This window comes from Stegastes partitus, unplaced genomic scaffold, assembly GCF_000690725.1.
Source record: "Stegastes partitus isolate 25-593 unplaced genomic scaffold, Stegastes_partitus-1.0.2 Scaffold125, whole genome shotgun sequence".
Lineage (NCBI taxonomy): Eukaryota > Metazoa > Chordata > Actinopteri > Pomacentridae > Stegastes > Stegastes partitus.
In genome coordinates this window covers 580,428-591,589 of record NW_007577856.1, presented here as the reverse complement: position 1 = coordinate 591,589, position 11,162 = coordinate 580,428, and the positions used below count along the sequence as shown (strand labels likewise).

The 11,162-nt window shown below is 41.4% G+C and overlaps 1 protein-coding gene across 1 annotated transcript in view; it reads left to right on the top strand.

Moving 5' to 3' along the window:
- Positions 1 to 11,162, top strand: part of dok6 (docking protein 6) — a 49,962-nt gene that overhangs the window by 23,349 nt on the left and 15,451 nt on the right. Inside the window, exons 2-4 of the mRNA XM_008278509.1 lie at positions 1,140 to 1,247; positions 6,124 to 6,238; positions 10,147 to 10,266. Coding sequence (XP_008276731.1) covers positions 1,140 to 1,247; positions 6,124 to 6,238; positions 10,147 to 10,266 — 343 coding nt within the window. The remainder of the gene's footprint in view (positions 1 to 1,139; positions 1,248 to 6,123; positions 6,239 to 10,146; positions 10,267 to 11,162) is intronic.

The following is an 11,162-nucleotide window of genomic DNA, read 5'->3' as shown; positions in this document are numbered from 1 at the left end:
AGTTTTTAAGCTAAAATTAAATTGCTCCAATTAGATTTACTTCAGTGGTTTGGACTTTTTTCATGTTTTTGTTCATGTAGAAGCTTCTAAGAAAATAAATTCACTCAACAACAAAACATTGTGATTTTAAACTGCAACTGTGTGTTGTTTTTTTTTAAAACACATATTTAAATATTGCTTGATTGATTTAAAAGTGCTCTTATATATTTTAGGAGGTAGATTTTTAATTATGGTCATATGACTGTATTTGATATGTCTGTGTAAATCCATCACTTGTAACAATACAGCTATTTGAGCAAATCTGTTTGAGTCTGTCTGTTGTAGCCCACTTTTGCACGGGCCTGTGAAGTCATTCAAAATGTTGTGCAAATGCCTTGTGACACTTCATAAGAATCCTACTCATTTTAACATAAACACACAACTAATTAGTCCAGCGTGTCTCCTCGTCAACGTCATTTGTCTGAGAACTGAGAACAACGGGTTCTTTAATGTAAGCAGATGCGATGCCTTTGATATTGCACAATCAGCTATCATAGACATATCTATCCATATTCATGTATAATGAGGTTTGAATGAGATCTTTTCCAAAAATATACTTGTAGAGATTTTTGATTCATGTCTTTTAAGTCTTTCAAGTCTTGCGTGTGGTCCTTGGATTATGCTCCTTATATGTAGATAAAATGACATCCCTTAGAAATCAGTGTGTTTAAGTATTTAATCAGTGTAAGGATCCGTATTATTGACTTTATGTCAGCGCTTTCCAATAATAAACTACACGAATGAGCCCTGAGGTCAATCTATGTTTTGATTAATAGAACGTATACACAGTTGCTATCCTAGTTTGTATGCTGTGATGTTTGGAAATTTTGCTGAGGTGGGTTTTGGTAGTTAATAGTGCACTTGGATTTGAGGAAGGGGGCTCCGTTTGTTTTGATATGGGAGAAATAGTCGATTTTTCAGTCCTGTTCATGTCCGGCTGATGTCTCCTGGCCTCTTATTGTGTGGTTACTCAGGTCGACCTCTCTGGACAGTCAGCTCGTGCTCTGCTGTAGTTTATATCTCCAGTTACCATAATGCATTTCTTCGATCCGGAGGAGTTGTGTTTCTCTAACGGGGCTGCCATCGTTCTCTGTTGTCAGATCTTCCGGAGGTGTTGGCTGGTGTTCAAGAAGGCCTCCAGTAAAGGACCCAGACGGTTAGAGAAGTACCCAGATGAGAAGGCAGCTTACTTCAGGAGCTTCCACAAGGTAAACAAATGACTGGAGCACAACGTTAACTTCATTCTTTTTTCATTCGCTGTTTAATCTATTATCTGTTTTGGAAAATAAAACAATGAGTCAATTGTATGATGAGCAGAAGTAAATCAATCAGTAGCTATTTCCATAATACGCAAGGGGTATGTCTCTCATTATTAATTAATCTGTCAATTACTTTCCAAACTAATCAATTAATCTACCTGTAGGGTGACGAAGTCCATCACACTTTCTAACAGCCCAAAGTTATGTCTTATTTTTTTTGGCTAACAGTCAGAAAACCCTAAAACTTTAATTTACTATTTGGAAAAATAAGAAAAGTGGCAAATATTCACGTTTGAGAAGCTGGAGCCAACGATTTTTAGGATGTGCAATAACAATCAAAACAAATAATCCAGTTCTGAGGTGTGAGGATGTTTTAACTTTTCTTTTATGATCAGGAACAGAATTTTGGACTGTTGGCTAGAGCTAAATTTCTCCTTTGGTCTTTCTGATTATTCCATTACATGTTATGGAGCAAACAACTCGTCAAGAAAGGAATCAATAGATTAATCGATCACAAAAAAAGTAATAGATTTAGCTCTAAACAATATATTGCAAGGTATTTACTTACAAAGTGCTAAGAGCTAGTAAAAACAAAGTGTATATGAAGATTGTAGTGTTTGGAGCTCTATGCAGCTTAATTGATATTTGATTTTGTGTTCTGTACAAGCCATGCTTCAGCAAGCCCAATGTTCAAACGGACATTTTCGTTGTGAGCGGCGAGGTCTAAGAATGCCGATACCAGTCGTCTCATTGGTCGATCAAGATAATGCGGCATGCAGTGACCACATCTCCATGAAAGTAGAAATCAATATTCATAATCGCCAAAGTATGATTCGTAACGATTTGGTAACGCCCTGACCTTTTGTGTAACGCTCTCATCAGAAAACCATTTCCATTTCACAGTGCTCAAGTCTATTATAATCTGACCGATCTATTAAAAAACCATACGAGCAAGCCACTGTGGTCCTCAGAGGAACTTGAGTCTTAAAGATTGTCTGTCCACTCTTTGTCTTCTTGAATACCAAAAGGAGATTAAAGCCGGTTCGTCACTCTCCGGGGAGCAGCCTCTGGCCGAGTCTAAATGCTACCAACATCGACATGCAGAGCACAATTACCAGAAAACAGCCAAGACTACCATTTTCCAATTTGGCCAACTGGTGGAATTAATTAGCTTCACTTGATAAAATCTGACACCAGTGGTCACACGCTAAAAAATGAGAAGCCAACAGTTGTTTTTAGCCCTAAGATGTGTTTTCTTCAAAATACAGAAGCAAAAAATGTGATATAAATTGATTTTTTTCACTATGATTTCTTAAAATGTACTCCTTATTGTTGGAGTTACTCACAGGGCGTTTTCTACTCTCCACTAAAAGAGAAAGAATATTGAACCTATGGAATAAATGATATAATTAAGCACTAAGCGGTTTCAAGCGCCAGATAAGAGCCTTGTTTTCATCTTCACATAAAAAAAGTTCTGCCCATTGGCCACAGATGATGGAGTTAAGGATCTATTAAGACACATTCTGCAACTTTATCTTGTCCTCTGGGGCCTTTTCCTCCCTTTTGAAAGTAATAATCCGGAGTATAATATCTCTCTCTCTGCCTCTTAAGCCCTTTGAAATACTCCAATTATGGCTCATTATCATGGTGAGTAGAGATGATGTTAAAGGAGTAGCACCGTGAACAGTGTTTTATCGTAATGAGGGGAGATAACAGCAGATAATAGGGGACTGTGACATCAGGTTTCTTCCTTGGCTATAGTTTGAGACATGATTTAGAGCTCTTTCTACTACCTTGTGATTATGAGTCAAGTTGAGGAGTCATCTCCGGTGGAAAATTTGCATTTTTCTTTCTAGATTCCTCAACTTCCAAGAATGCATTCTGGGTAGGTGTTTTGATCCACTTTGTTGGCGCCTCTTGCTGCTACAGTATCAGACATGTATTGTGAATGAAGCGTCTTTCTGCCTACTACATCATGCTGTCACATGGGGCGTCCTGTGTGGCTATAACCCCCCTCCCAGAGGCGTCTCATACACCCAGTGCTGGAGTGAGCGATGAGTGCACACATGCACCAGTGCACCTGGTAATGCATCGCCACAAAGATCAAGAAAGGTCCCGTCTGAGGGCTTCATTCAACGCTGCAGTGCTTTGGGGGGAAATAGGCTGCACTGGTGGCTGATTTACACAATCAACACAAAGAGGATTGGCTTTTTTTGGCTCTTTTTTTTTCTTTCTCTCTCCATTTCCTCTTTCTCTCTCCCACTTTTTTTCTCCCCCTCTCCTTGTGCAGCTTTCTCTTTTCTGAGGAGCGCTGGCCCACACAGTGAAAATTCAGCCCCCTGAATATTTTTAGCAATATCCTTAGCTCCCTGAGAATTTGTTTTTCTCTGTGCTACATTCCTCGAGCTCTCCTGAGCTCCTGACAGAGGAGGGTATAATGTGGAAAGATGGAGCCGTATTTAAATGCCTAAACAGAGCTTGTACACATGGAAGTGCAGTGGTTGATTTGAGCCGCACTGGTGCCGCTGGTTGTTCCACCACTTTGTTCTAAAGTGAAATATCTTAACAAGTTGTGGATAGATTGTCTTGCAATTTTGCAAAGACATTTATAGCCCCTAGAGGATGAAGCCAACTGATGGAACAGGTGGTGATCTCCTCTGTTTTCCTCTAGGAGGTTGGCGTTTTTGGCTTTTAGTGGCATGTCAACAACTATTGGATAAAAGTTGGTCCATTAAGTTGTGCCCCTGGCTGGAGATATTGTAATCAGTTCAGTTTCCATTGTGCATCATCATCTAATTTGCAAAATTAAAAATGAACTTGCATTCTAAAGCTACTGTAATTTTCGGACTATTGAGCGCACCTGAATATAAGCAGCACCCACTAACTTTAAAAAGAAAAAAAAAGCGTGTACATATACAGGCTGCACTTGTCTATAAGCTGCAGGTGTCCACGTTGTAACATGAAATATTTACACAGAAAGATTTTTTCAACTTTTAGTTAAATACATCCCGGTAACATACACAAATATGTACCGTAAATGCTTTTTTTCTAACAGTGCCTGTAGCACAGCTGGTTAAAAAAATAAAAAATACAGTAGCCTAGCAGGAAAAGTCATTGATCACTATCTTCATCTTCTTCCTGCTCACTAAAACCACTAAAGTCGTCTTCTTCAGTGTTGGAATTGAACAGCCTCAGAATTACTTCGTCACACACTTCCTCAGTCTCTCTTTCATTGTCACGCTCAATGTCACTTTTGTGTTGAGGCAAATTCATAAAAATTGTAAAAATCCATAAATTAGCCGCATCATTGTTTAAGCCGCAGTGTTCAAAGTGTGTGAAAAAAGTGGTGGCTTATAGTCCGGAAATTACGGTAATTGCATCTCCTACCCTTTGTGTGCCGTGCTAATTAGCAGACAGGCTAAATGTAAAAAGTGAACATGGTGAACGTTATATCAGCTTAACATCAGCATATTAACACTGTCATTGTGAGCACGTTTGCAAGCAAAGGCAGCATGTCAGCGAGCTGCAAGCCTGGCTGTAAGCTCTCAGTCTTCGCATAAGGTTAAACTTGCACCTTTGAATAAACAAGAATAAAGAGGAGAAAGAATAGGAGGCGAGATGAGGAATAGGTCTCATCACAAATGATTCACTTTGCTCGGACTCTGGCGCCTTAGGCTGGGATGCACCCAAATCTCTCCCCTCACACACACACACACATACACAAAAAACACCAAAGGCGAGAACATGCACAGTTACACACTAAACACAAACAGAGAAAAGAGATGAGAGGCTGGTGGAAGTCATGGCTCAGAAATTCCCACTATTGAAGCTTAGCTACTTTGTGTCAGTTATATGTATGAATCGCCTGCCTGAGGACAAATACATACTGTATCTCATATGAAATATTTAGATACCATCTTTTAGGGCGATAAGGAATAACAAATGAAAAATATCTGCTATCTTTCAATATTATAGCCTCTGCTGCATTTTTCATCTTTTTTTTTTTTCTTTCTTTGCGTTGCTGTTGACACACTTCTTGAACTTGCGTGTCGAGGGGAAATTCATAACATGTAACGCTATTGAATGAAAAAAAATCTGTAGTCCACATATGCTGTGTGTGTCGTAAGGTCTGGTCTTTTAACCTTTAACAGTCAAGCTTTACTATACGGGCAGTGAGCCCAGCTAATTCATTCGCAACAGCCTGGCAAAGGGCCCACAGTTAGCACACAATGGACTACAATAATGTAATGGGCCTTATCTACCAGGCAGAGTGAACAGAGAGACGACTGTTGAACAAAATGGCCTGTAAATGCGGATGATATTCAATTAAATGTAATCTTCTCTCCTTTTTTTTTTTTCCCCCCATGCACGATCAATCTCCTGGTAAAGTGATTTAGATGCTTATGATCGCGCTCCTTCCTATTGACTGGAGGAGCAGCTTCAAGGAGATGCACTCCCAACAATGGATGTACAGTGTATACAGTGTGAGCATCTGGTCACATTAATTACCAGGGTGCTTTTAAAATGAATAACTTACATTACACTGCGGCAGGCGTCATGCTGCAACAAGCTGACACTGTGGATGATTTCTTACCGTTTCAAGCCGCTTTTTGCAATCAGCAGAATAACTACTATTATTTATTTGTCCCCTAAGATCAAGCCCCGTTTTCTCTGTGACTCTACTCTATATGCTAAGCCTCTAACTACTATTGCACTTTCAGCAAAGCTGTGCAAGATGGCAATTAAGCCTTGCTGCTGCTATTGCTGCTGGCGGCTGTGTTCATTTGAGGTAATGTGCTGCTGCCACTCTCTCCTTCCTCTTTAGATCACTGAGCTCCATAACATCAAGAACGTTACCCGGATGCCACGGGAGACAAAAAAGCATGCTGTGGCGATCATCTTCTGTGACGACACGTCGAAGACATTTGCCTGTGAATCAGGTAAGAGCCATTTCCTCCGTGCATAAATTCAAATTAGCCTATTTCAGCCACACTGGAGCAAGGAAGGCTTTGATTACAAGTGGCTCTTTTTATTGTTTTTTTGTTTCTTTTTTACGCTCCTTTAGACATGCGTCTATGTTGATAGATGAAAACTGGAGGTGTGGTTTTTGAAAGGCTTGCACAGAGATGGAGGAAGAATCAGAAGTGAGAGGCCGAAAGAGAAACAGAAAGAGGGAGGTGAAGGATGCGGTGGAGAATTGGAGCTTAGCCAAGTGATGCTCATTTGCCGCCATATTAAGAAGTGGGTGGGTCTGTTCCGAAATATTGATTTTCATAGCGCAGGTATGAAAATAGATATTGGGCATAATTTGTGGCGTGTTTCAACCCAATTATGGACTGTAACAAGAGAGATTGCTTCTAATACGTGGATAGGAAACCAAAGAGGCCCATCATCTGCTCGGCTGAGGTGTCTTTAAGTGCAAAGCTGGATGTGGAGAAAGACAGTAGCTGGATGAAGTGGATTCACCTCAATGTAACCTGCTGCTGCTAACTGACAAGAAGGAACATCTCAGTCTTAACTCCAGCCTTGCAGGTGTGCATGTGTCTGCACATGAGCTGGAAAGATGGGGATTATTGAGCTTACGGCGGTGAACTCCCTCCTGCTCTGTTTCCCATGATCACTCACTCTTCCTCCCTCTCATTCCTCTCACGTCACCGTACGGATGTCCGCATCATCCCGTGCCCACCAGAATCCCGTTGTCCTTCGCTTCTTAAAAACTTCACTACTTCACTTCCCAGTGAGTGTAGAAGAAATACACAATAAGAGTGATTTTTAAATGTGATTTTCAGTTACTTTTTTAAACTCCTTAAGGTCCAAGAGGGAAATTGTTATAAAAATTGGTCTTTTTTTTCTGCTTTTCTGCTTTTTAAAGCATTATGTGATTATATTAAAAATGTATTCCAGAGCTGATATTACCAGCTGAGTGAGGTTGCATAATAGCACACCTATATTAGATTCCAATCTGGCCTTTCCACTACAGTGGGAGTACAGATGAAGATGTCTGTTCAAATGCGACAAAAAAAAGTTTTGACTGTTTTCTGATAATAAAAAAAGAGGTAATCAGGCATCACGAAGATCTCCTGATATTTTATTTTTAAAGTCACCTTCTGAGACCTCCACGCAAGCATGTTCTTGAGCGTGCTGTCAAAGAAACAAGAAATGAAACAAAGGAAGAACAATCTCACATTTTTGACAGCTTTGGGTACATCTGACAAATATACACGCAAAGAGAGATGAGAGTGTGACCCGGAGGTTTTGGTTAGAACACGATCAAGTGTGTCAACTCCTTAAATTCTGCAGCTGAATCGGGTCTGTGAAAATATAAATGCAACTGGATATGTATTTATTATATTAGTGTGCCAATAAAGGAAAGACAAAGAATCTTGACTGGATTCTCAAATGTGCGCTCTCTCTCTCTCTCTCCAGCTTCATCTTTTTTTTTTGCCTCCTCACACTCCTACACCTCTATACACTCACATCCAGAAACATCCCCCCCCGCCATATGTCTTCACGCATGGCACACGGAGTAGCCAGGCTGCCTCTGTGCTGATCAAGTGTTTGTTTAGCCGATTTTCCACTCGGTGGCCTTAAAAAGTGTGGGAGTTAAGGGGCACTTAAAGGGCATAGTAACTCTGAATGAGAAAAGCTGAATCTGGGGAGGCAGGAGGTAGGAGCTAAAGTGCAGAGCTGCTGCTGCCTCTGAATGCATGCGTGTATCTGTATTTCTGCTTTCTCATGTGTGTGAATGAAACGCTTCAGGCGGCAGCAGACCTTTCCTTCACCCCGCAAAGTACTGTAGAACTGTCCCATCCACGATGTTTGTCAGAGTTGATCGGATAAACAGGTTGTCTTAGTGTGTCGGCGATTACGCAAGATAGCTCGAGGTGAGAACACCTGTCCGCGCACACGTTACACAAGCGTACGATGATTTTTGATTAACACAGAAACATACCCACACATCCACATGTGTCTCTGCACACATGAGTGGCCGTAGTTACATATCCCAGAGTTCCCCAGGGCCAGGGAGCTTCACAAAGATAAACAACTGAGGAGCTTGCCTCATTTCGCACTTCAGTGACTTTCACCAAAAGCTCACATAAGACAATTGGAAATCTTCTGCCTTGTAAACAGTATTTTTTTCTGACTTAACAGGAAGGAAAATTGGTATTCACAAATAACAGACTGCCACACAGACTTTCAGATTTGATTCACGAAATCCTTTGTCTCCACTTAGCCCCCAATTACGAAAAAATCAGTTTTACAATGAATGCCCCTCTTCTTTAAATGCCAGCTGTCATGCATAGCAGACATAACTTCCCACAGAGCTCAATTGCTAAAAACCCAGATTGTTGCTTCACAAAGAGTCAATAATTGTCATAATTACCGACTTAGACCAGAATTTCTCAAAACTACTATTCGAATAAATCCTTACAGGAGCACTTACCTACTTTCTTGCTCAGAGGTCTCTAAGAAGGTCGATACCACTCTTGTGTTTGTACATTCAATTTGAAGCCGGTTTGCTCAGCTGGTTACACGACTCCAAAAAGTTACCACATCCAGCCAAGCGACAGTCCTGCACACAACTCCTTGTAAAAAACCTCAACAGGTTGTTTCTCTACTTCGGTTTTTGCGCAGATTAAACGAACAAGATGCAACATGTTAGTCAGTGGGCTTTAATTGGTGCTGGTAGGTGGGCTTTGTTGGCTAAATATGATGTACAGTTAACTTGGCTTAGCATTGTGGTTTTCAAACTGCGGTGGGCAAGAAGGACGGGGATGACAAGGGAGGAAAACTATGGAGTGAAAATAAATTGAATAAAGATAATTTATGTAAGAAAAATACAGAGTTTGCTGATGCTTCCTACTATGCTGACCTTTATTTTGCTGAAATTAAGCTTGGATCCTGTTTTATCAGTTGCTTCCCCTATTATTGTTAATGATGGACCAACATTGTGGTTTGGGGGAGGCTTCCAAATGGGTCTTGTTTTACCACAAAGAGGGGGAGAAACATCTATCCTGGCTCGGTCCAAAGGTGAAGATAAACCACCTACCAGCAGCTCCGAAGCTCAATAAAACAAATGAGATAAAAGTGTTGAATGTTTTTACCTGTGGGCAAAGTCAGGCTAGCGTTTTTTTTCCCCCCCAGTCTTGTTCTGAACCAAGACAAGCAGCTGCCAGCTGTGGCTTCCTATTTAGCAAAGACACATGAGAGTAGCACTGATCTTCACATCGGCAGGAAAGCGGAAAAAAAAAAAAAAAATGCATTTCCCAAAGCTATTATTTCTCCCACTCATTCTCTTGAAATATTATCTTGCTTCATGCATACATTTCCTTTCCAATTAATGAGATAAAGGCCTTATTCAATTTGGAAAATAGCTTATTGATTGCCTGAATAGATGATCGCTGGTTTCAGATGTGACCCCGGCCATATTGTTCTTGGAGAGCCACTTGCATTGTAGGGCCTTTGAGCCGAGCGTTGGCAAAGGAGGGAGGAGAAACCCAGTCTTCATTTGTCGTTGGATGTTGCTGAACGCGCTGCCTCTTTTAATCTGCAGCAAATCGATCAGATTGATTTGCCTCCTCCTCCTCCTCCTCCTCCCCCTGCCCCATCCCAGCAACCGTTAGCTGTACTCATGTCCCGCACATGCAACGTTTTATTCTGAAAATTCCTCGGGCAATTTATGTGCATACAAATGTGTAAACACACTAACAGCAGTGCAGTTGTGGTCGTATAATCTGGAGGGTATGTTTTATTATGGATGCAGTGTCGGGTGTGGAGGAGGTGTGTGTGTGAGTGTGTTTGATGCTGGACATGCCTTACCGCTGTGCCGCTATGTGGCTGTGTGCAGAGCTGGATGCAGAGGAATGGTGTAAGCTGCTGTGCGTGGAGTGCCTGGGCAGCCGTCTCAACGACATCAGCCTGGGAGAGCCAGACCTGTTAGCAGCAGGAGTGCAGCGGGAGCAGAACGGTGAGTGCCCAATTAGTCCCTGCTAACACAGACAGCCATTCAGGGTCAATCTCTCTCACTCAGCCCGCCACCGAGAACTTAGCTGTTGCAGTATGGGCCTGTATGTGTTAAAGCAACTGAGACCTCAGAGGGTTAGAGGAGTGGAACAGCCACTGTCCAATTAAGCCTGGCTAATAAGGGCCATTTTCTGTCAATATCTGATTCCAAGTCCCCTGTTACAGTCTTTAGTTACATTAGCACATGATGCTTCGGCTTCAGAAGTAAAGTTGGGATGTGTGTGTTGCAGGAAACCTTTGTGTGTGTGTACATAGGTCACAGGCTGTGGCCGGGGCTCTGTTCCAGGCCTAATGAGAAGTGCTGTGCATCACTGGCTTCCCTCATAATGAAGCTTGTCATAGAGATGGATGAGATTATGGCTCCTAAAGCCATGTGAAATAAATGTGCCTCCCCAGATATTCCACTCACAGGAAATAGAAATGGAAAAGAGGGGAGACAACAGGGCTCTGCTATCACAGTCGAGCTCATTCTCTGTGTAATTTGTAAACTCGCGGAGGAAATCGAAAAGGCAACAGGCAAAAAAAAAAAAAAAAAAAAGGGAGCAGTTTAAAGTTGTAAAAGGGCGAGTAATTGAAAAGAATCTGCCATCATTTCAACCCATTTCATTTCACTGCGGCTGTAAAGTGAAATTGTGCTCCTCGACATAACTCGGCTTCATTTATTTAAAATATCAATGCACAAGTTTTTTTTTTTTTGACTGCACTAAGGTGAACCAATTGAACTGTAACAACACAGTTCCTCTCTCCTCTTTTTTTGCGGCTGCTGTTTGGTGTTCGTACAAAAGGTTTCAGCAGTGTGTTACAGGGACAAACTGAACTACTCCCTTTCTGCCGCCTCTT